This window comes from Aulonocara stuartgranti, assembly GCF_965226115.1.
Source record: "Aulonocara stuartgranti genome assembly, chromosome: 10".
NCBI lineage: Eukaryota > Metazoa > Chordata > Actinopteri > Cichliformes > Cichlidae > Aulonocara > Aulonocara stuartgranti.
This window is the reverse complement of record NC_138946.1, coordinates 18,408,458-18,435,084: the sequence shown is the minus strand read 5'-3', so window position 1 is coordinate 18,435,084 and position 26,627 is coordinate 18,408,458. Positions and strand designations below refer to the sequence as shown.

Genomic DNA, 26,627 nt, shown 5'->3' with positions numbered 1-26,627 from the left:
TGCACCTGTTTTGGCGGGAAAAAGTGCACAGGCTCTCTGATTGGTGGATTCAAATTCAGCAGCTCCCAGGCTGCTTGACTGAGCTAGAAACTTGCTTCTCTCTCCCCGTGTGTGTGTGTGTGTGTGTGTGTGTGTGTAACAGAGAGAGAGAGAGAGAGAAAGCCTTTTAATGGGATGATCTCATTGTAAGATTTAAATTCAATATATTTAGACTGGTTGACTGAATTGGATCTTGTGTGTGTGTCTCTCTGTGCATGTGTGTTTGCATATGTGTCCATATTTGTGATTGTGTGGCTGTTATATGTTTTTTTGCCTATTTTTTTCATTTAACAAGTATATTTTAGGGACCCTTAGCATGTTCGGCATTTTTTCAGCTGTCCATTTTGCTTTTCCAATTTTTCTGTTTTAAGTTATTACTATTGTGCTAAATCATACTATTTCTCCTATTTTATAAGATTTGTGTTAATTTAGTATTTCTACCAAATATAGTATTTCTTATTAATTATAGTTTGTCTACCAAATCATAGTACAGTATTTTTGCCTTTTATAGGATTTTTATAGGATATTTATATTGCTTAATATAGTATTTTTGCTTTTTATTGGATTTGTTCTTAATATACTATTTCTGCTTTTTATAGGATTTGTGCTTAATATAGTATTTCTGCTAAATGTAGTATTTATGCTTAATCATACTATTTCTATATATTTCTTCCTGGTCCCCAGGCAGCCAATCCTCTGTGAGGACTCAGACATTCAAATGCACATATCAGGGCCTGCACGGCTTCCCAGCATGCCAATCATATCTGAGGTCTGCCGTTCCTTCCCTTGTCATATCTCAGCGACGGATGTACAAAGATCAATGAAAATCGTGGTCAAAGTACACCAAAGTCCGCTCATTCAGCCAGTAGAAGAATTATGCTTCTAGCCCACCTAATTTTTGAGTTACACAACATTTTGTAATTCCAAAAAACAGCGTTTTTCGCCTCTCACCGCGATCTAATTCTGACTGCTCATCACCCTGTTTTTCAAGTCGCCCGCTCTCTTTCCCAGTGGCGCAGTCTGCAAGCCAGAGGTCGTGGGTTCGATTCCCCCTTCGTCAACATGTTTTTTTCCCTACAAATTAATACACTATCACAGACCAGTAATTCATATTGATCATTCATTACAATTCTGCAAACTTTTATGATTTTACCAGCTTTTCTAATATGGACCTCACATTCTTGTTAACACTCCATGGCACAAATACTCTTCCCTTTACGCTCTGTGTATGTTTGTGTGTATCAATATTTCTCCCATTTTAAAGTATTACTCCTCCATAATTGTATTTCTGTTAAATCAAAGTACTTTTACTACATCTTACTACTTCTGCTCAATCATAGTATTACTGCTAAATCATAGTATTTCTGCTACTTTTTGGTACTTGTGCTAAATACAGTATTTCTGCTATATAATTGTATTTCTGCTATGTTATAATATTTGTGCTAAACCAGAGTATTTGTGCTGAAACATAGTATTTCTGCCCAATGATAGTATTTCTGTCAAATTATACTATTTGTGCTAAAACATAGTATTGATTTAAAATTACAATATTCATAGTTCATCACAGTGTCTCTGGTAAATCACAGTATTTCTGCTATGTTGTACTATTTTTCTAAATCATCGTGTTTCCGTAATGTTTAAGTATTTTTGGCTAAATATATTATTTCTATTATCTTATACTATTTCTCCTAAATTCTTGTATTTTTGAGAGGTTATCGTGTTTCTGGTAAGTTACAATATTTCTTGTTACAGGAAAAATGATTCTATGTTTCTTTACCTTCTTTTAAATGTACAAAGATGCCTTTTGTCTGCCCTCTGCCTATGGTTAGATTAGTTTAGAATTATCTTTTTAGACTTTCTCAGCAAAGACATACTGTTTTGGGACATATTGTTTTAGATTGTTTTATCTCTCACAGCCTTCTCCCAGCTCTCTGCTGACGAGACTAGCGCCACATATGGAGTTGTTTATTTTATTTGTTTTGTATTTTCTTATCCTGTTCTCACTGTCTTTCCTATAAAAATTACCAAGCCACTGTGCATGGTGTGAGTTGTTCTTAGCAGCTCACCCGTGTACACGTTTGATAAAGAAAGTAACTTTGTCTCATTGTGTCTTTATTTCTCCTGGGTTTTTTACAGAGTTTTCCCCCAACATTTCTTGGTCCTTCGACAGCCGGATCACCTCCATCGTGTCCCATCTCCGTGACCAGTCCACGTTGTTCGCCTGTCGACAGCCCACACACCAGGTGTGTGGAAAAAGACCAAGAGCGTTAAATTCGGGTCTTGGCCAACGTCTTAGAAAGCGACCCACGGTGGTGGGACCCGATCGAGGTGGACCAGACCCGGCGACACCGACCAGGTAGATACAGACACACTGACACAATCTTGCGTAAAAGCGCATTTTGAATTCAGGGAATTTAAAATAGCGGAAGTAGCTCGTCGACTGGTAGCTCTGGGAGCTCGTCGACTGGTAGCGTAGCTCGTCGACTGGAAGCTTTGGAAGCTCGTCGACTGGTAGCTTTGGAGCTCTGGGTAGCTCCCCCAGCTGGGTCTAGACTGGGTCTAGGGAGTAAGTAGCTCTGGGAGCTCCCCTTATTATAAGGGTTCCGGTCGCGCGCGTCGAAGCTGTGAATGTGTGTGTGTGTGTATTGTTTTAATTAATGGAGCAAGCTGAATTTTCACGGTCCAATAAGAGACTGAGCTGCTCCTACTGTGTTTTTCTTTTACTGCTATTCACTGACGTGCTGGTGAGTTGAGAGAACGGTCGAGTTCCGTCTCGTAAAGTTCACACCGCTTTTGGAAATAGTCCGAAAGTAGAAGGGCGTGTGAGCAACCACTCTCGTCTCTAATACCAGCGAAGGTGATAGCAGCTGTATTGTGTATATATTACTTAAACAAAAATAAGTAAATACATAAATAAGATGGGTAATCACACAAGTGAAATTAAAACTCACTCCTGCTGACGAGCAGTGGTGAGAAAAGAAAAGCCCAGACGCCGGACAAAAACAGTGTCTGTAAACTGAGAGATTTAAGAAAACAAAATATAAACAGTCAGAAGAACAGAACTCAACTGCCAGTTTAGTCAAACCAGAAGACGAGACACTGTGCAGTTCCCACAATCCTTTTAGTAAACCATCACTCACTCCTGCAGCCGCATCTGCAGCACCACCCATATCAGGAAGAACTTAATAATCCCTTATTAAGTGAAAATGTAGAGTTGCATCTATTCTCCCAAACAAAAAAAAAAACAAAAAACAAAAAAAAGGGAGAAGCATTCTGTAACTTAAAAATAAGGCTGACTGTTGACAACAGACTAAAACACTAATTCGCAGGTGGCTATCAGGAACAGAGAGGCGAGCAAAGTCACAAACACCAAGGCCGCAGACAGCCACGCAGAAACAGCAGATAACATAGAGACAACGCCTGCTAGAACCGTGGAGAGGAAGGTCACTTCACACGAGATTGTTGCGCATGTGAAATACACAAAGATAAACAAATAACCATTTATATAGACAGCCAGTATGTTTTCTCTGCTGTGCATCATTTTGCAAAAAATCTGGAAAACCAGAGGAATGATTACACCAACTGGCAAACCAGCATGCCAACCTCTTACAACGCCTACTGACTCTTTCATTACTACAGGCAACAATTTTGCTGACAGAGCAGCAAAATAGGCGGCACAACAGGCAAACATCACATTGATGGCAGTAAACACACATCAGATTCCACTGGATGTGTTGAAAAATGAACAAAAAGCAGCAAGCACAGCAGAGCAGGCAAAATGGCTAAAACACGGTGCAGTTCTGACAAACGACTTAATGATGTGTTATGGCAAGCCAGTGTTGCCAAAATTCCTCCACAAAATGGCGGCATTAGTGACTCATGGCTGTACGCATTTGTCAACGGGGGGACTGACCAGTATTGTCAACTCTCATTTCTACACTGTAAATTCTACACTGTAAATTTTGAAACCTCAGCAAAACAATTTGTCAGAACATGCATGACGTGTCAAAAATATAATACTCAGGGTAACCTGCGACCACAAAGAGGCCGTTTTCCAACTCCGCCTCATCCTTTTCACACAATTCATATGGATTTTATTGAACTAAGCGAATGTCAAGGGTCAAAATACGCCCTAGTGGTTATAGACGTGTTCTCAAAGTGGCCGGAAATCTATCCAGTGAAAAAGGCAGATGCAATTTCAGTAGCAAAGTGCCTGTGCAATCACTTCATACCCACATATGGCATCCCAGCTTTGATACGGTCAGACAACGGCACTCATTTTGTAAATGATGTCATCACTAAGGTCTCTGAAGCACTCGGTTTCAGCATAAAACACCACTGTGCTTATCACCCTCAGAGCGCAGGCCTTGTAGAGAGAACTAACGGCACTATAAAACAAAGGCTCAGGAAATGCATGGCAGAAACAGGAAGGCCGTGGCCTGAATGTTTGGGTTTAGTGAAAATGTGGATGCGCTTAACACAAGGCTCCCATAAACTAACTCCATTTGAAATCATTCATGGCAGGCCGTTTCCACTGCCTATTACCAGTCAACCAATAGACAAAGCAATCAGAGAAAACACATTAGCAGAATGGATGTCTAAGCTGTTAGAAAACAAAGAGATCGTTGTACATAATCAACAACCTGATGATGTTTCTCCAGTGTCTTGCAGACTAAAGCCCGGTGACTGGGTTCTGATCAAGGTGCTCCAAAGGAAAAACTGGAGCACACCCAGGTGGGAGGGGCCATACCAAGTCCTCCTCACTACACCGACCGCTTGCAAAATTGCGGAACGACCATCCTGGATTCATCAGAGTCACTGCAGGCGAGTCAGTGAAGCCATCTAAACACAGCTGACGGCAGGCTTGCCCGCTTGTTGTGATCTCGCCCGGTGGAGGGGTCAGCTTTCCTGGCCGGGGGGTCTACTCGCGACAGGAGGGTGTGTTCCGTCGTCATGACGTGGTGGCTCTTATCAACTGCAGCGGCCCTGACCATGGCCGGGCTCCTCACCTTTGCTTCCGTGAGGGACAACAAGTCACGCTACATGGAGAAAAGGCAGACACTGTATGACAAAGGAAAGTACACCAAGTTTCCCCATGGATACGCCACTAACTTCTGGTGGCAGTTTATGAACACTACAGCTCACTTGAATAACAAAACTGACTGCTATGCATGTACCCATATGCCCCTATCCTCACAGACGTCTGGCCTGTGGCCGTACAGCATACCTGAAGATCGCAGTTGGTGTCTGTTGGGCCTGGCAACACATCCAGGCTACGGTACTCTTTGGTCCAAAGCCAACTACAGCATCCCAGCAAAAGCAACCTGGAGGTCATCATCACTCACAAATGTGAACTGTTCCGGACAGACCTACCTACTTACCTGGCCCCAAGTCTCAGACCCACTGCCTGATGTAATTCTACTGAACAAACTGAACGCATCACAACTGCCAGTATGTGTGATGAACAATGGATCGCGGGCAGTGGGGGAGCTGCCTACTCACCTATGTAAGTCCATATACACTTTCTGCCCACCAAGGAACGAGAGGAAGTGTATGGCCTGTTCAATCAACGCCACCTGTGCCAGTAACACGACGCTGATGGGCCTAAACTGTCGCTCCGACTACAGCTACCGAATGCCACTACAAACAAAGACTCAGTACCAGACAGGATGTGCACGGACGGCACCCAGCAGCAGAGGAACCAGAGTTTTGGCTGACTGGTACTTCTTATGTGGCAACAAGGCTTATCTGTCACTCCCTGAAGGTTGGGGAGGTCTGTGCGCCCTGGTGGAATTATCAGATCACGTTTTCTTCATGCAAAGTGTTGCACATCACCCAAGCAGCCGGCAGAGACGCGAAGTGGACATCGCCTCCCCCAATTCTTTCGGCATTACAGTGGACACTGGAGTGCCGGGAGAGTTTCGCATCTGGGGAGGAGGAGTGAAATTCTTACAGAGCTTGATCCCCGGCATTGGAGTTGCCGAGGTGCGGGATCACGTGGAGATCAACCGATATGCTCTGCTACGACACATCAACTTGACTAAGACCCTGGGAACTGCCTTAGCAGGAGAACAGCAGGCCATCAGAACGATGGTGCTGCAGAACAGACTGACACTAGACCTGCTAACAGCATCACAAGGAGGAGTTTGCAAGCTGATCGGGGAAACATGTTGCACTTTTATCCCTGATGGATACGAAACTGGAGGAGACATTTATGAAGCTTTGCAGAATTTGACCGCTCTGCAAAAATATGTCACTGACCACACACCTGGAGCAGCTACAGCACAAGGCTGGCTTGACTGGCTGTTCAGCGGTTCATGGCTGGCTGCTGTAGCAAAGCCATTTTTTCTTCTAGGTCTCATCATGATAGCACTGCTCATATTAGTGTTGTGTGTGTTGCCATGCCTAAGAGTAATGATTTCAAAGATGATAACAACTACAATGACTGCTTATGTTGCCGTGCCTCAAGAAGAACAACATCCCGTTGCAATTCTATTAGAAGAGAACTTGTACTAGCTGCTAATAAATGACGTGGTGATTAAAAATGACTTGTCAAGTGATCATGCACTGATTAAAACATTAGTAGGTTATGCAAGTTTTCATGCTTTTATTTTTTTTTGAAGTCTTGACTTTTAAACATGAAGTTTTTCATTTTTATAACGTTTTCATACTCTTATTTTTTTGAAGTCTTCAGTTTCAAACATAAAGTTTTCATTTTAAACATGAAGTTTTCATTATTTTACATATAAAGTTTTCAATTTAAGGTTTGCATCATTTTAAATATAAGGTTTTCATCCTTGTATTTCTTGAAGTTTTCATTTTACATATTAGGTTTTCATCATTTTTAAATATAAAGTTTTCATTTTACTTTTAATCCTTTTATTTTTTGTTCGTTTTAAAATATAAGGTTTTTATCCTTTATTTTTTGTAGTTTTATTATTTTTTCTTGTTTTTTCCACTTGTTCTTTCATTTACTATGATTTTCATTTACTATGTTTTTTCTTTTTATTTTCTTTTGTTTTATTATGTTTTTCTTTTTATTATTTTCTTTTGTTTTATTCTTTAGACCAACTGACTGCCATTTCTGCTATGCTGACATTTTGAAGATTTTTGGAAATTAAAAATTGCCTAAGATACTTAATAAATAATTTTCATAGACAATTGTTGTATACATTTAAAATAAGTTAAACAGGGGGGAATGTTACAGGAAAAATGATTCTATGTTTCTTTACCTTCTTTTAAATGTACAAAGATGCCTTTTGTCTGCCCTTTGCCTATGGTTAGATTAGTTTAGAATTATCTTTTTAGACTTTCTCAGCAAAGACATACTGTTTTGGGACATATTGTTTTAGATTGTTTTATCTCTCACAGCCTTCTCCCAGCTCTCTGCTGACGAGACTAGCGCCACATATGGAGTTGTTTATTTTATTTGTTTTGTATTTTCTTATCCTGTTCTCACTGTCTTTCCTATAAAAATTACCAAGCCACTGTGCATGGTGTGAGTTGTTCTTAGCAGCTCACCCGTGTACACGTTTGATAAAGAAAGTAACTTTGTCTCATTGTGTCTTTATTTCTCCTGGGTTTTTTACAGAGTTTTCCCCCAACATTTCTGCTAAGTTCTGCTATGCTATTGTATTTCTGCCAAGTATTATGTTTCCTCTAAGGTATTGCAGTTCTGCTAAGTTATTCCATTTTAGCAAAGTTCCTTTGCTTCTGCAAAGTTTTTACAATTTCTGCAACTTCTCAGCTTTTTCAGCTAGTTTTTGCAGACAGCTTCAGCTTTGAAGCTGAAGCTTCATGAACACCAACACCAGCTCCTTGGTGTTGGTGTTCAGAAGAAGACTGTTCTTATTACTGCTATTACAGTCAGTTAAATAAATCTATCATAATAAAGTACATTTTAACATAATGACCTTGTGTTTATTTATGTCTTTTAACCATTATTTCAAATTCAAAGAATCCTGTTTGAAACATTTATTCAGAATCAGAATCAGAAACTTTATTGTCATTGTCACGAGAACAACGAAATGAAGAATGGTCCCCGATCATTGCATCATCCCTAGCAATATCAAAATATAAATAAAACAATAAAATTCAATAAATAAAATAGATAGAATACTTAAAATACTAATAAGATGTAACAGTAAAACATTCACATACATTCCCACACACATGCTTCAGGCCGTGCATAGATTAACACAAGAGTGGCGTGATGGACATTTTTTTGTAGTATTCAGATGTGTTATTGCAGTTGGATAACAGCTGTGTTTGAGTCTATTAGTCCTTGCTCTGATTGCCCTGTACCGTCTGCCTGAGGGCAACAGTTCGAACAGGGAGTGGCCAGGATGTGAGGTGTCTTTTATGATGTTTTGGGCCTTTTTAAAACAGTGGGCATTGTGTAGAACTTCCAGTGTGGGGAGAGGGCAGCCAGTGATCTTTTGGGCGGTGTTAATGATCCCTTGGAGTGCTTTCCTCTGAGCCCCTGTGCAGCTAGTGTACCAAATACATATGCAGTAAGTTAGAACACTCTCAATGGTGGCTCTGTAGAAGGACACCAGCAGTTTCTGTGTGATGTTATTCCTCCTGAGAATTCTCAGGAAGTACAGTCTCTGTTGGGCCTTTTTCAGCAGCTCGGAGGTGTTCACACTCCAGGAAAGGTTCTCCTCTATATTGACTCCCAGGAAGCGGAAGCTTGCCACCCTTTCTACACAGTCCCCATTTATGAATAGTGGTTGGATCTCTGCCTTTTTCCTTCTGAAATCTATTATGAGTTCTTTGGTTTTTGAAGTGTTGAGGAGGAGGTTATTGGCCTTACACCATGACGTCAGCTGCTCCACCTCGTCTCTGTACGTAGACTCGTCTCCCTTGGAAATGAGCCCCACCACTGTGGTGTCATCTGCAAATTTCACAAAGATGTTGCTGTGGTGGCGAGGAGTGCAGTCGTGTGTGTAGAGAGAGTAGAGCAGTGGACTGAGCACACAGCCCTGGGGTGAGCCAGTGCTGAGACTCAGGGCTGAGGATGTGTGATGGCCAACTCTGACTCTCTGTCTACGGCCCGAGAGGAAGCTGTTGATCCACATGCAGGTGCTGTATGGAAGCCCCAGGTCTTGTAGCTTGGCCACCAGTTTGTGTGGAAGGATGGTGTTAAAAGCTGAGCAGTAATCCACGAAGAGCATCCGGTCTGTAGTCATTCAGGCCGGTGATGTGGGGCTTCTTAAAATATATAGAATAAAATTTCTGTTAGTTGCTTTTTGTTGCAAAAAAATCTAGTATAATAATATTTAAATTTACATATATTTTTCACGTTTTCAATTTTGTGTAATTGCGGAGTTTCCCACTACCCGTGAATGCCTCTTTTTTTATGTCTCCGACTGACGCCTGAATCTCTGCCCACTCTCTGCTCGTCCCTGCCGGTAAGCGCTGCTTCTCTGTCTCTCTTCTCTGAAATGAAATGTCTATAAGCTGTTTGAGTGATTTACCCAGTTGTTGTTAGTGACTTATAAAGGCAGTTGAAGTATAAGTCATGTTAAAGTAACACAATGACTACTTTTTTAGTGAAACGTTGTAATTTTAGTATTTAAAAGGAGTGTTTGGTATGCTAGCCCTAACAACCTAAGCGCTAACGCCTAGCCTAGCTGCTATAGGCCCAGTGTGAAATTAATGTGGTTCATTTGATTGTTTAATACAGTTATTGTGTTGTATTTGGTTCATTCGGTGTGTTAGTGTTTCTGAGTCTCTTAGGAAAGTGAAGTTAGTTCTCCTCTTCACAAATCAGTCAGTTAAAACGGCCTCATTCTTTAGGTTGTAAGGTAATTTTAGAACCACTGATTAGCTGCTGAAGCAGCAGGGTCGGCAACTTCAAAGGAGCCATTTTACCGCCATTAGCTGTGTCCCAAAACGTGTTTTTGTGCTTTGAGTTAATTAACAGAAGGGAGAGAGAGAGTGAGGATAAAACACATAATATAAGAATAATAACATCTCTTAACAGGAAGTTTTTTTTAATAAGTTAATTTTAGTTTTTTAGTTAAATTTTAAGAACTGTTTAACAAGCACTTGTTTGTGCAGGTTGTTTTTTTTTTTTAAAGAAAACCTACACCTGCAGCTCTGTTTAACTTCTCACTTTGTGAAAAATTAACGAAATATAAAAAAGTCCACCTTCAAATAAATAAAATGCAGCAGTTCACCATTAATATTAAAAATATGATATGTAGATATTTAAAACAACAGCATATTAAATGATACTGTGTGTAGGTGATAATATTTTTAGGAAGCAGAATTTGAATGCAGACCAACTCAAATGTTGAAGCCTACAAAAATATCATCCAAGCTTTCATTTATGATTGTTCATGCCTTGAAATTGTGATGTCAGAATTTGATAAAGTGTGCAGTGCTAGGTGTAGCAAATCATTGCTTATTAAATCTACTGTGTTATCTAATGGCACCAAACTAATAGAGCTATCACATAACTGAGAAACGTGTGTGGCTTATTACAAATGGATGAAACCACATATTACCTTAATGAAGACAGTAATCTTTAATAAGGTGTAGAAAAAAGAGGAGAGTTGTTTGTTGCTGTGGTAAACAAAGAAGTATACTGAATCTTTTGGACTACACAGAGTGATGCAGTATTGACTGTGATGCTGATTTGAGTTGTCTCATTCTGTGTTTTTGTGCTTTGTCTTTTGTTACACAGAATGAAAGAGATCTTTGGTTTTGCCTTTGCTGGTAAGTAAACAGTGATTGTAACTGAAGCAGTATGAACCTGGCATTGCGTAGCACATTTGGCAACTTACATGCAGTAGTTTGACTTTTTGTGATATGTTTCCATTTACTGATGGGCAAAAAGTTTTTAAAAGTTTTGGTTTTCACACTTTACTAGTACTGACCTGTTGTAGAAAATGTTGGAGCCACAAAGCTTCTGTTTAGGAAATATTTGGCATATCCTGCACTTGTGCCAACAAATATTGGTGGCTATTCTTTGTATTTCTGTAGTAATGAATGCTTTTATTACACTTGCTATAACCATGTGAGACGCTGCAGTTCATTTATCTCCTCTTTAGACTACAGTAAGCTCATAAAGCCTTAAATAAATTGAGAATTTTACTAGTTAATTTATGTCACAGTAAATTGGATTGTGTGTGAAGAGGCTCAACAGTCTGAATCATCAAACAGTGATCTGATGAATTGTTTCCTTTCTCTAGACTGCTGATCTGATTTTGACCCTATTTTTCTTCCTTTCATCTGATTGGTCAATGTCATGTCAATCACAAATGTAACAATCCAATCAGAGAACAGATGGGTTTGGCTGTCGAGGGGCACTTTTTCTGAACTGCAGGTCTTTGAAGGGAATAAATGCCCTTTTACATGCCAACCCAGTGTTTTCCTTCATCACCACGAAGGAAAACAGTCTGTGGTCGTCCGAGTTTGGTGATTTTTGTGTCACAGGTCTACGTGTTTAATACAGGGACTTCCACAGCCTTTTCAACAGCGCTGCGGACGCGGGGTGGGGGCGGGCAGTGTTTTGGAAATGACAGTCTTCATTACAAAGCTTTCTTCGTTATGAATTAGCATACATGTTTTTATTGAACATTTGAAGAACCAGCAAAAAAACCAAACTCTTGTAGAGGACATAAAGTCAGAGATAGAAAAGACAAGGAGCAGGTGCATCTAGTACAGGTAGAGCTGCTGCAAAAACCCACAGAGCCCAGCAGCCAGCATAACAAATTCTGGATCCTTTGCTTTTAGTTAGCAGTTAGCATTAGCAGCACATCCTGCGTCCGATGTGAAAGGACTTTTATGCTGCGCACTGTGACTCACAGCAATGGTCCTGGGTCAGCCTTGACTTTGTGTTAAACTAATCCTAAAGTAATAATGGTATTTCTAACCACTGATATACCACAACTTTTTCCTTTCAACAGCTACTGAAAGTTAGGGGACCTAGCTGCTATCGGATATTTATATAGCGATCCTCCAGCTTCAAACTGTATCACCCTTCAAGGACCTGCAGTTCAAAAAATCGCCCCTCCGACAGCCAAACCCTTCTGTTTTCTGATTGGATTGTTACATTTGTGATTGACATGACATTGACCAATCAGATGAAAGGAAGAAAAATAGGGTCAAAATCCGTACTTGTAACTTGCAGGGGTTTTTTTCTAAGTCCACACACAAATCTTTTTTACGCACACACAAATCTTTTTTACACATACAAATCTTTTTTACGCACACACAAATTCTTTTTACACATACAAATCTTTTTTACGCACACACAAATCTTTTTTACACATACAAATCTTTTTTACAAGTACAAAATATTTATGACCACATTTTGAGCCCATATATAGGAGTCATCTGTCTCCAAATTTTTCATTTTGTCAAAAGTCATACTGAGTAAATTATTTTTTACTTTTATGTTAACGGCTCCCCAGACATTATGATATACTGTTGTACCAGGTAAGTACACACAGAAACAGGAATTTGAGACCTTTGGGCATTAAGGATCATGTGAGTTGAGTGCATGTGAAGTGTTTAAAGCAGGTGGTCTGAAACTGTCTGCTCTGACTTCATTGTGTGGGTTTAGCTTGACCATATAATGTTTATAGTAAGTTACTGTAGCACCACATCTTGGTTTACAGACTCTGTTTGTTTTTATTGTGTTAATAGAATGCAAAAATGTCCTTAGAAATGTTCCACCACCATATGATAAACATTTTCATTCAGTTGAATCTAATAATGTACTGTACAACTCTTCAGTGTGTAATGATATATATGTTCTGTATTTTTCGGACTGTAAGGCGCACTAAATTCTAAGGCACATTAAGCCAAACAAAACAGATAAGTCAAACTTTATTCAACTCATTTACAATAACTCTCAAAATTGTTCAGTTGAAGACATAAAATACAGAACAATACACTCACTTTTCAGGATTTATGGATTGATGAATGTGGATTGATCAGTTTGAAATCTGCTTCATAAGCATGGCTCTCAACAGCTGCCAGGCCCTTATACACACACACCATATTATGTTGAAGCACAGTACGAATTACTCTATAAGGGTGCTGACTATGGTAGCCATGCTCCGACAATACATCAAATGGTGCTGCTTTGTAGCTTACCAAAGTCATACTAAAACATTTGACAGATTTGACAGAGTGCCGTGTACCACATAAAATTGGTTTGAAATCAGTAAGCACAACCATACATAAGGTGCACTGTCTATTTTTAAGAAAATTAAAGGCTTTTAAATTAGGGGTGTCAAATTATCGCGTTAATTGCGATTAATTAATTACAATGCTATTTAGCGCGTTATGTTTTTTAATCTCGTTAATCTAATTTTTAATCTCTTGACGTCATTGATTTTGTATGAGAGTTGCTATGTTATAAAATCCGTTTTTATGTGCTGGGCTCCTTGTGCTTGACTTGTTGGGGGTGGAGTCACGTGGAGTCACATAAACGCCCCGACGGCACCATTGACAAAGGTAAAGTGGTCTGCCTAGAGTGTAAGAAGGAGTTTGCTTACCACCGAAGCAGCTCAAGTTTGGCCTATCACCTCAACGCAAAGCACCCAGCCGCGAGTGCAGCAACAGCTAGCAGTGAAGACGTTAGCAATATAGCAAGCCAGAGCAAAGCTTTTCGCCAAACAAAACTAGAGAATACCCCTCGTATGAGCAAGTCTGCGACCGACAGGCTGACTAATGTTATTGCCAAGTGGATAGCGATGAACTGTAGGCCGATAAATATAGTAGAGGACGAAGGATTGACAGAGGTGTTGCAAATTGCGTCCAATGACCCGTCATACAAGCCGCCGTGCAGGACTACAGTAACGACCAAAATCAGCAACGACGGCGAAAAGAAAAACAAACTTGAGATTTTGGCGGAGGATTCTCCCAACTGTGTTGCTATAACCGGAGATCACTGGACCTCAGCTGGCAACCACAGCTATTTTGGGGTGACTGGACACTTTATTGATAGTGAGTGGAACCTCAACTCATTTGCACTGACCGTCATGAGAACAGAAACCAGGCACTTTGCTGATAAATGCGCCGAACAGTTCCTCAAGGTAGCAAATGACTGGGGTATTGAAAACAAGATATCCACCATTGGCACAGACAGCGCAGCAAACATGCTGGCTGCTATGAGAGCACTTCCATATGAGCACATCGCCTGCAATGCTCACATTCTCCAGAGGACCATCACGGTATGTCTCGATAGCAGTGGTTTTGTCGGTGTACTGGCAAAGTGCCGCAAGATTGTTGGTCATTTTAAACAAAGCCCTGCGAGTACCACAGAACTTAACCAACAACAAGTAGCACTCGGAAAGAAGAGCGATCAACTTATACAGGATGTACCCACCAGGTGGAACTCGACTCTCGCAATGGTCTCACGCCTCCTATGTAACCGAGAGGCTGTCCAGGCTACGTTGGACCAACAGAACCACAGGTTGGTCTTGCCAACCGAAGCTGAGTGGGCGAAACTGCAGAGGCTGGAGCTCCTGCTTGAACCATGCAAGTAAGTTCAAATAAACACCTTCCCATTTTAATTATATAAACTACTGTTACATGTGTAAAATCAAAATTAATGAACATAACAAGGAACTTTTAAGGACAATTAAATTGGAAATCAGTTACACTTTGATTTAAATGAATCCAGCTAGGTTTATTTAGCAAACCTCTCCACCTCTGCAGGTATGTGACAGAGCTGCTGGGTGGTGAGGCCTACGTCTCTTGCTCTGTAGTGCTGCCTGCTTTTCGCCATCTGTACCGTGTCATGGACATTACTGATGATGATCCTGCCTACGTGGTGAAGTTCAAGAATGCCTTCCAGAAGGATCTGGCAGCACGACGAGCTAATGGCAACGAGATATGGTTCGAGGTGGCCACAGCATTGGATCTACGGTTTAAGGATTTGAAATGTCTTCCAAGAGAAAAGAGGGAACAGGTAGGACAATAAGGTTAAGCTGGACTAATGAGTCCAATTCATTATCAAATCAAACTTTTATTTATTATATGGAACACAAAGTTCTTTACAAGATTAAATAAATAAAAAAAAAAAGCACTTAGTTTTAATCACATTCATTCATTCATTCATTCATTCAGGTGTGGACCATTCTGGAGAATATGCTCCAGGCAGCAGAGCCCAGAAGAGCAGATAGTCTCCAGCCCTCCACAGAGGATGATGGACCAGCTCAGAAGAAGAGGAGGAGCGAACTCCTTCTGGGGTCTGACTCTGACTCAGAAGATGGAATTGAGTCTGGAGAGCTGCAGCGCTACAGAGCAGAACCCAGCATCAGTATTGATGACTGTCCCCTGCAGTGGTGGTATGCTCACTCAGGAGTCTATGAAAAGCTGTCAGTCCTAGCACAAAAGTACCTGGCCTCCCCAGCTACCTCTGTACCCTGTGAGAGACTCTTTAGCCTTGCAGGCCACATAGTGCAAAAGAAAAGGGCAGCCTTGCTTCCAGAAAATGTTACCAGGCTGGTGTGTCTTAGTGACTGGCTGAGGAAGAAGAAATGAGACACATGTGGTCAGCATAGCTGCTGTGTCATTTGTAGCCTACTAGAATAGATTGCTTGATGTTCAGCACTTTTTTTTGTGATGGAAGAATACTTTGATGTGCTAACTTGCAGCACTGCAATGTCAGTTTTATTTTTCATTATCTGAAGCAGAGGAATTTCAGTGCTATATTGCTCAGAAAAGAGGACTCTGATGTGCTAACTTGCAGCACTTAATTTATTTGATTTTATTTGTATTTATTTTTCCACTTATTTTACAAAAGAATACAACAGTATGTAAATGGTTGCATCTGTTTAACGTTTGTTAAACAATAAATGACTTTATAAAGTCACTTTCTTTGTTATATCAGTCTTTTGGTCTGCCACAATAAGTTGAGGGCTTTCCTCAGCTATTTTTAGGTGAGATTAAAAAAGAGATTAATTAGATCAATTAATTAAAAATCATAATTAATTAATCTCTATTTTTTTTTAATCTCTTGACAGCACTAATAAAAATATCCCCATTGTATGAAAAAAAAAATCTGTACGACAGATTTATTGAATCTTTGTAAAGGATGTTTCTACAAAATGTGCACTTAAAAGTAATTGATTTAATTAAAACAAAACAAACTAGTGTCCTGAAACACAATCAATTTGTCAGTAAGCACGAGTAACAAATAACAAAAAGGCATGTCTTTATTTAAGCAATACAGGAATTGCAATATCAACCAAAGAACCACATCACAATCACGTGTACTAAAAACAAACTAATATAAAAAAAGACAGACACTGCAGCACAAATGCAATAGATAGAAATATGTAGCAAATAATGCTGGCAGACATCAAAGTGTTAGAAGTGTGTGGGGTGTAGAGGTTCGGACATGGTACTGGGAGGAAATATATAAGGTGTCTTTAGGAGTATCAAAAAAAGTATCTTTTTTGTCTTACCTCATGGGTGTTTGTGACGTTGTCAGTCAGTTGTTCCTAATAATTCTGATCTATTTCTGCTTTGATTAGGGCTTTTTACAAATACAGATTTTCTGGGGTCATCAAAATCAGTGCATCATGTTGTCGGCTTTACTGTATCATAGCCAGGGAAACTGGTCAAGCCACTCTCTTCGAAATGTATACACTTTCTCCCTTTTACTTTCAGTGGGCTCTCGCTCGGAGTCGATCGTATGTGGCTCACTATCTGATGCCGTCTCTGAACCAGTGTTAGACATAACCTGAGAAGTTGATGGCTCCGTGTCAGAACGCTGGCTATGAATTTTGGGTGGATCAGGCTTTAACTTAACAAAAAAGTTGTCAATCGTTCTTTTCATCTTTTCTCATTACCCACAGCTACATCCGCTTCTATCAGGCCTAGGCTACTCACCTCTCTGTATCCGCCTGCACTTTCAAACGTACACACACGTAGCACGTAGCCTAAAAGAATATCTGGACCACGGCCAATCCCAATCAGAGAGGTCTCGTCCTTGACTATCTCTGATTGGTTTAGACCCTGATGTGGGCACAATGTGTGTCTGTTGTTAACCACACCGAGACTTTCACAGTCGCAGATACTTTTTTTTACTCGAACAGCTGGTCGTACCTATGCGACCTAGGATTTATTAGGTATTAGAAATTAGGTCGCATGTGTGACCAGAATGGTCGCACTCTGGAGCCCTGGACAAGGACTGCCATAGTAAAACAGGAAACAACACAGAGACAAAGAGTGAGGGACAGTGACAGAGAGGGAGACATGGCAGGCTGGAAAAAATACATAGACCATGACAAACAGGACCTGAAAGGGAACATAAAGAGAAACAGGAGCATACGATTGAAAAACAAAGAACTAGCAGTTTAGGAGGCAGCCACAGATGGCCAGACGGTGCAGGACAAGTCATGTCTGCATCAGTGACCACTGACTCGGGTGAAGTGCATACCACTGGCTCAGGCGTAGCAGGACCACACGGTGAATTGCAGACCTCTGGCTCGGGCAGAGCAGGACGAGAACATGTGATGTCTGGGGGAACTTTGGTTTAAATGTTACAGAGGCTATAATGAGTCTACCTGACACCGTGCCCTACTATATGGACACCACTTGATTGGTGTCAGTTTCCTTCTACAGCAAGTCATTTGTATTTACTTACCAGAATAATGAACCTGCAATGCACATGTACACAAAACATCTGTCTAGCTTAATATTTTCTGAAAAATATTCTTTACAGCTTGAACTAACTATCAGCAGCTGTAGAAGTAGTATCCAATAACCACAAGTTAGTACAATCAGATAGTGCCAACATTTCTAAAATAATTACAGTTTATAGTTGATAGTTTGACTAGTGTCAGCCATTGCCAGTGAGCACTCTACACAAATTGTGCAGCACAGATGCTGGCTCACTGCTTTTTGGCTTTGATAGATTTGGTCATATGCACCATTCAGGCAAGCCATTTAAGTCCAGAAAATAATTAAGTGGAATAGTTTCGACATCCAGCATTATGTTTTTAGAAACTGGCCTCTAAAAGCGCTGCTTTTTATAGAAAAGGTATTTATGCTTGACAAGTCAACCAATAATCTGCTTTTTCAAGTGCAAAAAGTGATCAATGGGAAGGTTATTTTTAAAAGTAGGATAAAAGGAGTGAAAATTAAGTGAACGCATAATGATAAATCATTAATGAGTCTCATTTTTCTCTAATGCAGTCCATCCAATCCACACTCTGCAGTCGAGGAACTGAAAGTTGCAGTTAAATACTGATGGATACGTACCAAATGATGCACAGCTTCCAAGATTAATCAACGAGTAACCTTGCTTCAGAGCTTAATCCGGGATTAAGGTATGAGCCTGCTGCCAGTCCACGACAGCTATGCATGAATATCTGAGGCAATTTGAGGTTCTTAGACGTTTTCTAACCACAGCAAGGAGAAACACGACCTGATAGGAGTTTGCATTAGAAACTTTAGTCCACCCAAAGAATAAAGCAACATTTCTTTGATAAAAAATTCAGACAAAGATTTTTCTTTCACATTGGGACTAAACTGATGTCTTAATTAAGTTCTGTAAAATATTTAAAGCATTTGAGAAATCTTAAAAAGAACTGTTAATACTGTTTTGTTAAGCGCATAGTGCATAGAGGTCACCAAGACATAAAGACATAAATGGAATGTAAACACAAATTCATATTAGGTGTGCGAAGGCGAAGAAGCGCAAATATTTTTCGCAATACAGTGCATGTACACATTCAGTTCTGATGGGGGTTTGGTGATTCTACTTCTCCAGTTAGTGCTACAAAAGAACTGCAAGTGTTTTTCAATAATGTATTGTAATGTGAATCTAGAAGAATGGTCAAAATTTCCCATAAACAAAAAAACAAAAACATAATTTAATGCATAAATTTTGTGGAAAGCCTTCCCAGAAGACTTGACTCATGTCAAGCAGTCAAGTTCCTATGCATGGGAACGCAAATAAGCAGATATTTTTGGCAATATGTAAGTGTTTACATGTTAAGGTAGAGATACTGCAATGTGTCAAACCATGAAGGGTAGAAACAAGATACTAGAGGATGAAACACGAAAACAATGCCCTTAACGATCTAGAATTATTAGATATTACCCCGTAAGAGGATTATTGTGGCACATCTGGGTCTAGTTAGCTCATATATAATTAGCTGCTTATCTACTTTAATAGCTAGGACACCATCAAACTTGATAGCTTCCTGAATTATCCACATTTCACTATAATACAAAAAAATGCTGTCAGAATGCTTTAGATGAACTAACAGAAACAGTTCGAATAATTGTTGTTTTCCATGATAAAATACAAAATACTTCACATATTTCAGACTTCACAATGCTTCACATATAGGGATAGTGATTCTCCGGATGCTGAGTTGTCCCATGTTGTCTGCTGGGGCCTTGTGTCTTATTCCTGGCTTCCACTCAGTTGTTTTAGTTTGACTGCTTATAAAGGCTTATTTTGATTTTTGTTACTAATACATCCTGCCACACTGCATTTTAGGGTTTTATTTTATTTTATTTTTTTCCTAGGATATGTAATTGACCCAAAGGCACATTTATGCAATGCATACACGTTTCATTTATATAATTTTTCAAGGGATCTTATATCTGTTTTCACTCGTGTATGCTTTGCATACAAGTTCCACGCAAGACAGATACAAACTTTATAAGATTTATATAGATTTTTTCCATATAGGTGGTTGATTGATGACTCTGTGGCTTTGTTTGTTTTGTTGTACCTCTCAGCGTGGGAGAGTTTGCTCTTCTATTTATTTTTTTACGTATATTAAGTTTGGTGTCTGCCCAATGTCAACTTGAGAAAAGGTCTAATCTGCCAGAATAATGGGGAAAAACTCTGGAATGATTGAAAAAAATACAAAGAAGGTGACCTTTCATTTGCATTTATTTCCACCTTATAAATGATCTCAGAATTGTTGCAATGAGTTTTAAGACACAAAGTGTTATAAATTAATGTCTTGCAGAACAACAATTACTTTCCCTTTTAATACATGCCTGGTGTATTATTATGGGATAAAATCACAAAGGGAGGAAATTTTCCGAGATCAAAGCTGTTTTTACAGCTGAACGAAATCAATTTGCAGACATAAACCGGTTACAATGCATAAAATTTACAGTTTGTCCTTAAGGGCAACAAGTGAGGCGTCAGTGAATGAAAAAGCAAAAACATAATATAAATCTCCACAGGGAATATTAGAACACACTTAGAACTCCTATTAATCTTCATACTTCCATACCAGCTCAGGAAAGAATTTTGCAATGTTAAGCAGCCAGGCAGCTGGGGATTCGCACCTAAATGAATAATGCTGTCCTTTCTACTTATCCTTCGTCTCTAATTTCTGTGAACAAATCTCCATAAACGACTGGTAGAGGGTTTTGTCCCCACTTCGGTGGAATAATGTCACAGGAAAAAAAACTGTTTCCAAAATCTACATACAAACTGGTTTATGGAAAAATCTAATTCAAAAATGCATGATGAATATACACTCACCAGCCACTTTGTTAGGTTCACCTGAGGCCTGTACTATGAAGATGGATTCTGTCTCATCCAGGTAACTTCAGGAGTAATATTGGGTTTTTTGATACTATTAAGACATCGCCATGATAACACTTTCATTTGAACCTAACCTGCTCTGGAGCAATTGGTATGATATTACTGCCTACAATCGGAAAAGAGCATTATCGTTTCTGGAAGAGCCCATTGAAGAACCCGCCTTGTGTCTATTTAGTTTGTGGTTTTCTGTCCTTGTGAGTACATAGTTAATACCTATTTCACTGTTTCTTGAATACTTTAATTCTGTTTTTTTTTTTTAAGTTTTTATACATATTATTTGTGGCTTTTGTGCTTTCCTTATTAGGATATATTGTATTCCTCTACATTGAGTTTTCTGTTCTGGTTAGCAGTAGTAACTGTTGATGAATGAGTTTACTTTGAGTTCATTCTGTCTTGTGTCCCAGTCGCTTCCCATTTTATTTTGGGAACTGTTGTTCTCTCTGTCTTGTGTTTACTTCCTCATCTCGTTATGTCTATTAGGCTCAGCTATGGTTTCACCTGTTAGCTCCTCTAAGTATCTGATGAGCATATACATTCTCTTCATATCTCTCCATTAATTGTCACGCAGTCTGTGTAAGCTTTGTGTACCTTACCTCTGTATTGAATCTGGTATGGTTGCTGGAACCAGACAGTCTGATCTCAGAAAAAGTGATGTTCAGAAACTGCTAATCTACTTGGATTTTCTCACACAACCATCTTTTTTCTCTTGCCTCTGCAAAGTGCGGTTTGAAAAAGAGGAAAATATCTGGTGAGCAACAGTTCTCTGGGCGAAAATGTCTTGTTGATGCCAGAGGTCAGAGGGGAATGGCCAGACTGCTTCGAGCTAATAGGAAAGCAACAGTAACTCAAAAAGACACTCATTACAACCAAGGTAGTCAGAAGGATATTTTTGAAGCCACAAAACGTCAAGTCTAGAAACAGGTGGCGTATAGCAGCAGACAAACACACTGAATGCCATTCCTGTCAGCTTAGATCAGGAAACTATAGCTACAGTTTGACCGACAAAACATTGTCAACATTTTTATGGTAGGATCAGAATGTGGTGTAAACAACATGAAACCATGAATCCATCTTGACCTGTTTTGACAGTTTAGAGTGTTGCTGATGGTGTAATGGTGTAGTTTCTTGAACTACACCACAGCCTACCCAGCTATTGTTGCTAACTGTGTCCATCCCTTTATGATCATAGCGTACCCATCTGCTAATGGCTGCTTTCAACATGATAACAAAACTGTTTAAATCATCTTAAACTGGTTTTCTAAACATGGCACTGAATTCACCGTACTCTAGTGTCCCCCCAACAGTCACCAGATCTCAGTCCAGCACCTTTGGGGTGTGGTGGAATGGGAGGCTCTTATCGTGGATGCGCAGCCAACAAATCTCCAAAAAGTCTGTGATGTCTTCATGTCAATATGCACCGAAATCTAAGAGGAATCTTTCCAGCACCTTGTTGAATTTATGCCCCAAAGAAGTGTCTGGCGAGTGTGCGTAAAAAACGGATTTTTATCTGTTTTCATTTGATTGTACACCCGTAGATTTTTAAGCAAGTTCTGATATTGCATTTTGTCTCACGTTGATGTTGCATGTAAGGATACACTGTGGACTATCCCTTCTTTCAGGAAAAAACAAACCATCCTGATGACAAATATTTCCTTCATTGATGTAGAGCAGGGGTCCCCAATCCTGGTCCGCGAGGGCCGGTGTCCCTGGAGGTTTTAGATGTGTCCTTGATCCATCACAGCTGATTTAAATGGATAAATTACCTTCTCAACATGTCTTGAAGTTCTCCAGAGGCCTGGTAATGAACTAATCATGTGATTCAGGTATGTTGACCCAGGGTGAGATCTAAAACCTGCAGGACACCGGCCCTCGCGGACTGGGATTGGGGAGCCCTAATTTAGAGGTTGTGTAGCTAGTGTACAACAGGACCTTTTTTCATTTTCTGTGTCAATTCGTGCAAGTCAAATTTTTAGTGAGGAGTACAATTTGGCCAGATTATATTGTATACTATGTATTTATTTTCCCATTTCCCTCACCTGTCTTTCTTGTTCAGGGTTGCAAGGGCTTCCAGCAAGCATTTGCTTAGAAGTCGAACACATCCTGAACAGATTGCCTTTTTATGTCAGTGTCAAAAATAAATACTGTATACATATATTTAAACAACAGAAAATGGTAATAAGATGTATAATGTAAGATTTATAATGTATAACGAGGATCTCATGTATTTGTCGTCTTTGTTAATATAGAATCAGTGCTATCATTTAAATGTGAATCTTTCACTTTGTATCTGTTCCAGAAATGAGCTCCTCCCTGTTGTTTGTGTGCGGTGACATTTTCAAAAACCTGGTTACCTAATTACTGTTTTAATGCAATCATCAGTCATGGTTAATGTTTCATGTTAAAAGGTCTTTCAACCCAGTTTAATTAAGATTGAAGTTGAGCTGATAAAGAAGGTGTAATGGTTCTGGGTTATTTTGACCCATTGTTTTTGAGTTCCGGTGTTTTGGTGTTAATTTGTATTATAGTTTATAATTTAAGGTTCTTTTTGTAACCCTGAGTTTATTTTATGTTTGCTTCTTGTATGTTTTAGGCTCCCCTTGTGTGTTTGTCCTGTGTCCCCCTCTTAGTGTGAGTCCTTGTGTCTTATTGCCCTCTTCTGTGCCCATGTTTCCCAGCATGTCAGGTCTCTCTCTCTCTCTCTCTCTCTCTCTCTCTCTGGTGCTCCCTCACTCTTTCCCTCGTCCCTACGTTCCCCTCTCCCTCTCCCTTGCCCTCTTAGCGGTGTCTGTGTTTTAGTCCCCTTGTCCGTTCCTCTTCTTGTGTTCCACCCTGCCTCCCCAGTCGGTCTGCGTGTGCCATGTCCGGTTGTCACAGTCTACATCTCACCATGTTTCCTGTTTCACTTTGACAGTCCGTGTCTTGGGTTAGTATTTTCAGTTTTGCTTTCCTCCCTGTCTCATAATTTGTGTCAGCTGTGTTCCCCATGTGTTTTCTGTTCCCTCGTCATTCCCTGTGTATTTAAGTCTCTGTTTCCCTCAATCTAGTGTCACCGTTTCCCTCATACCCGGATGTATGTGGTCTATTCATGATTTAGTTTGTAGGTTTTCCAGTTTAGCTTTTTTATCATGTCATTCTAGCAATAAAGCTGAGTTTTCGTGTTAAAATCCTCTCTGTGAGTCTGCATTTGGGTCCAATCGTGCCTGCGACACACAGGTTATGACAGAAGGAGAGGTATAGTTTACTGCACTAATAAAAAAACAGCAATAAGTGTGACTCTTCTACAATTCTGAATATTTCAGAGGGAATTACCCTTGTCCCTTTTTTCAGAGACATCAAGATATTGTTACTTTGTGTGACTGCCTAATCCCAAAAAAATTCCGACTGATTAAACTGGCTGTTACTAGGAACCAGTATAACTTGATTCTGGGGTGTGCAAGTCATGCCATGTTTGCAGTTTTAATTATGCATTCAGAGTTGAGTGTCTCATTGTGGTTTGTACACTTTGACATTTTCAAAAACCTGGTTTCAAAATTAGTGTTTGATGTGATCTGGCGCCCTGCAGTTTTGGTGGTTGTGGCCATGTTTCATGTTAGAAAGTCTCTTGACACAGACTCGGTAGAGTTGAAATGGAATTAATAAAGAAAGGAGAGGTACAGTTTACAGCAATTTTAGCAAATATTAACAGATTTTTCAAAATAGTTTAAGAAACGAAACTTTTGTGTGTGTGTTTAACTAAAAAGTCTCTTATTACAGTTTTGCACATTTTATGGCCAAAAAAACCTCAGAGCGCTTCAGACTGCACATTGATTTTTTTCCCATGATGGACAGTGGGTGCCATCACTTTGTCCCTGCTAAAGCTCCTCTGGTATGTCCTCTGGTATGTCCTCTGAGCTCTCACCTTCCTGCTCTGCCTGGCTCTCTTTCACCTCATCCTCTGACAGCTATACGCCTGACTCCCCTTCTACAGTGAAATCCTTTCGGCCTCCCTCAGCCCTCTGCTTCCTGAAGTATAGATATAGGTTGAAAACTGGGGTTAGTAAGGCCTGCTCTCCACTACAAAGTACACTGAATTAAAGTTTCGTTTTGATAAGGTTGAAATTACTGTTAAGCTGAAATTAAGAGTCTCATATTGAATGAACAATTTTACTAAAAGAAACATAATACCTGCAAAAATATCACCTAAGCTGTGTTATTGCCATAAAATGTGGAAGCTGCAGTGCCTATCAGTTTTAAAAAAGAAAAATGATGCTGTCTGTTAGTCAAACCTCCCACAAATATGCCATCACTAAAAAGCCCAGGATGTCCTCTTGACAGTACAGAAGGACTAAAATAGATGCATAAATTTGGCTTGACGTAGAAGTTTCAGACTCATCTTCCCCACAGAGGAGAAGAATGAATTGCTGGGTCTTATAAGGATTTATAAGGACTGTCATGAATAATAGTGACATTTGTTAATTTCCACTTGGTCAGCATTTAACAACTGTATTGCGGTACAGTGAGCGCTTTCACATAGTTTGCCTTCGAGGTGTAAATGTTCCTAAACACATAAACATATTTATTGTATTTATTTATTTTTATATTGTACAAATGTACAACTTTTAAATTACTGGGGTTTTAATTTTTCTCCGTTACATAAGATAAATTCCATAAATAAGATTAAGAACTGTGGGGCTTGAATTGAACTTAGTTGGCTTGAAGAGATTTGACTTTGTCGCATCTCACACAGACCACATGTTGATATTAGCTAGAGGTGTTAAAGCTATTGAAAAAGTCTAACCAAAGGATGTTCTGGTGCTTATGGGATTTGAACTACTTCAAAAAAGTATAAATAAGCCCCAGGAGGACAATCTTCACACATCATCATCCAAAGATACAGGACAAACACTTCCCAGCAGTTTTCACAGACACAAATGGGACACAGAAGCACACACTCACTCACTCTTTGGCTATAACCCACGGAGGAAAGATAACTCTCTTTCTAAATACACAATGTTCTGAAACAGAGAGTTTCCTTTATCTCAGATTAAAATAAACTCAGAGTTTTCACTAAACCTACTTCCAAAGCAAATACTGCATCTCCATGGTTGTGGAAGCCTGTCCAAGGTGTACACTGCCCCTCACCCAATGAGACCTGGGATAGGCTCCACAACAGTGACGACCTTAACTGTGTTTGGAGTGAGCTTTAGTTTTAAGAAATCATATTTGTGTGTATTTTTCTTGAAAAGTTCTCAGTTTTGTCTTTTACGGATGTCTTCGGTCGGCTATCTAAACACAATATTTAAACTTTTCACCACTTAAGTTTTGAAAATCATTTTTTGCAAATTCACACTGTTCTGGTAAATCAAAGATATCAGAAAAACATTACTGCTAATGCAGTTTTCAGTGTTTTTATACCACATGTGGCTTCAAAACAGAACAGTTTAATGCACAAATATGCCAATGGACCTATGAGCATCACTCTGTCTTTCACAAGCTACAATATTGGGCAGAAATGAATCAAACCCACACACAGTGATCATCCCATAAGTCTTCACACACACTGTGATCAAGCTCAAGGTCACATTTGTCATTTATGGGCAGTAGCCTGTGAATTGTAATGGACTGTGAGCTGGGTGAGCTACTGTGTCATTAAAGTTGTGGTTTGTTGTTGCACTTTTTCTTTTAAGAAGTGAGTATTCTTAACTCATTCACTGCCAGGGTTTTTGAGCATTTTTACTCATTTTTGAAGAGCCACAGAAAACTGTGTGTTATGATCACATAAACGCTGAACCTACCAAAATGAAGAACAGACTCTCTTCTTCCATCCAAAAAAAAAGCTTGTTTCTACCATTTTCCGTTCTTTAGTAATCAGCTGTAGAAGAGAGGTGGGTTCCACCAAAAATGCCTGTTTTGACCAAAAAAAGGGAGAAAACGAGCTTGTTGTGAAAAATACATTTCAAGCAGTCTGATGTTCACTGACAAGCTGCCCGAGGTTGTATTCTAGCCCCTCCCATTGAAAACGTAATTGACGTCTATAGACGTCAATGGCAGT

At 39.7% G+C, this 26,627-nt stretch overlaps 2 protein-coding genes across 4 annotated transcripts in view; both read left to right on the top strand.

Moving 5' to 3' along the window:
- The window catches only part of LOC309715511 (E3 SUMO-protein ligase ZBED1-like), a 54,192-nt gene extending 38,483 nt beyond the window's left edge, over positions 1 to 15,709 (top strand). For 2 of the 3 annotated variants that reach the window (XM_082548694.1, XM_082548692.1), the window contains exons 2-4: positions 10,733 to 14,545; positions 14,722 to 14,974; positions 15,133 to 15,709. In XM_082548694.1, coding sequence (XP_082404820.1) covers positions 13,701 to 14,545; positions 14,722 to 14,974; positions 15,133 to 15,549 — 1,515 coding nt within the window. In that variant the 5' untranslated portion in view covers positions 10,733 to 13,700 and the 3' untranslated portion in view covers positions 15,550 to 15,709. Of the gene's footprint in view, positions 1 to 9,434; positions 9,453 to 10,732; positions 14,546 to 14,721; positions 14,975 to 15,132 lie in introns of those variants that run through there. The other variant, XM_082548693.1, reaches the window with a different exon arrangement.
- On the top strand, positions 1,790 to 6,725 carry LOC309715654 (uncharacterized protein). The gene is made up of 2 exons (XM_082548940.1): positions 1,790 to 2,395; positions 4,701 to 6,725. The coding sequence occupies exon 2, from the start codon at positions 4,993 to 4,995 to the stop codon at positions 6,553 to 6,555; it is 1,563 nt and encodes a 520-aa protein (XP_082405066.1). The 5' UTR covers positions 1,790 to 2,395; positions 4,701 to 4,992; the 3' UTR covers positions 6,556 to 6,725.
- Positions 15,710 to 26,627: the final 10,918 nt, after the last annotated feature.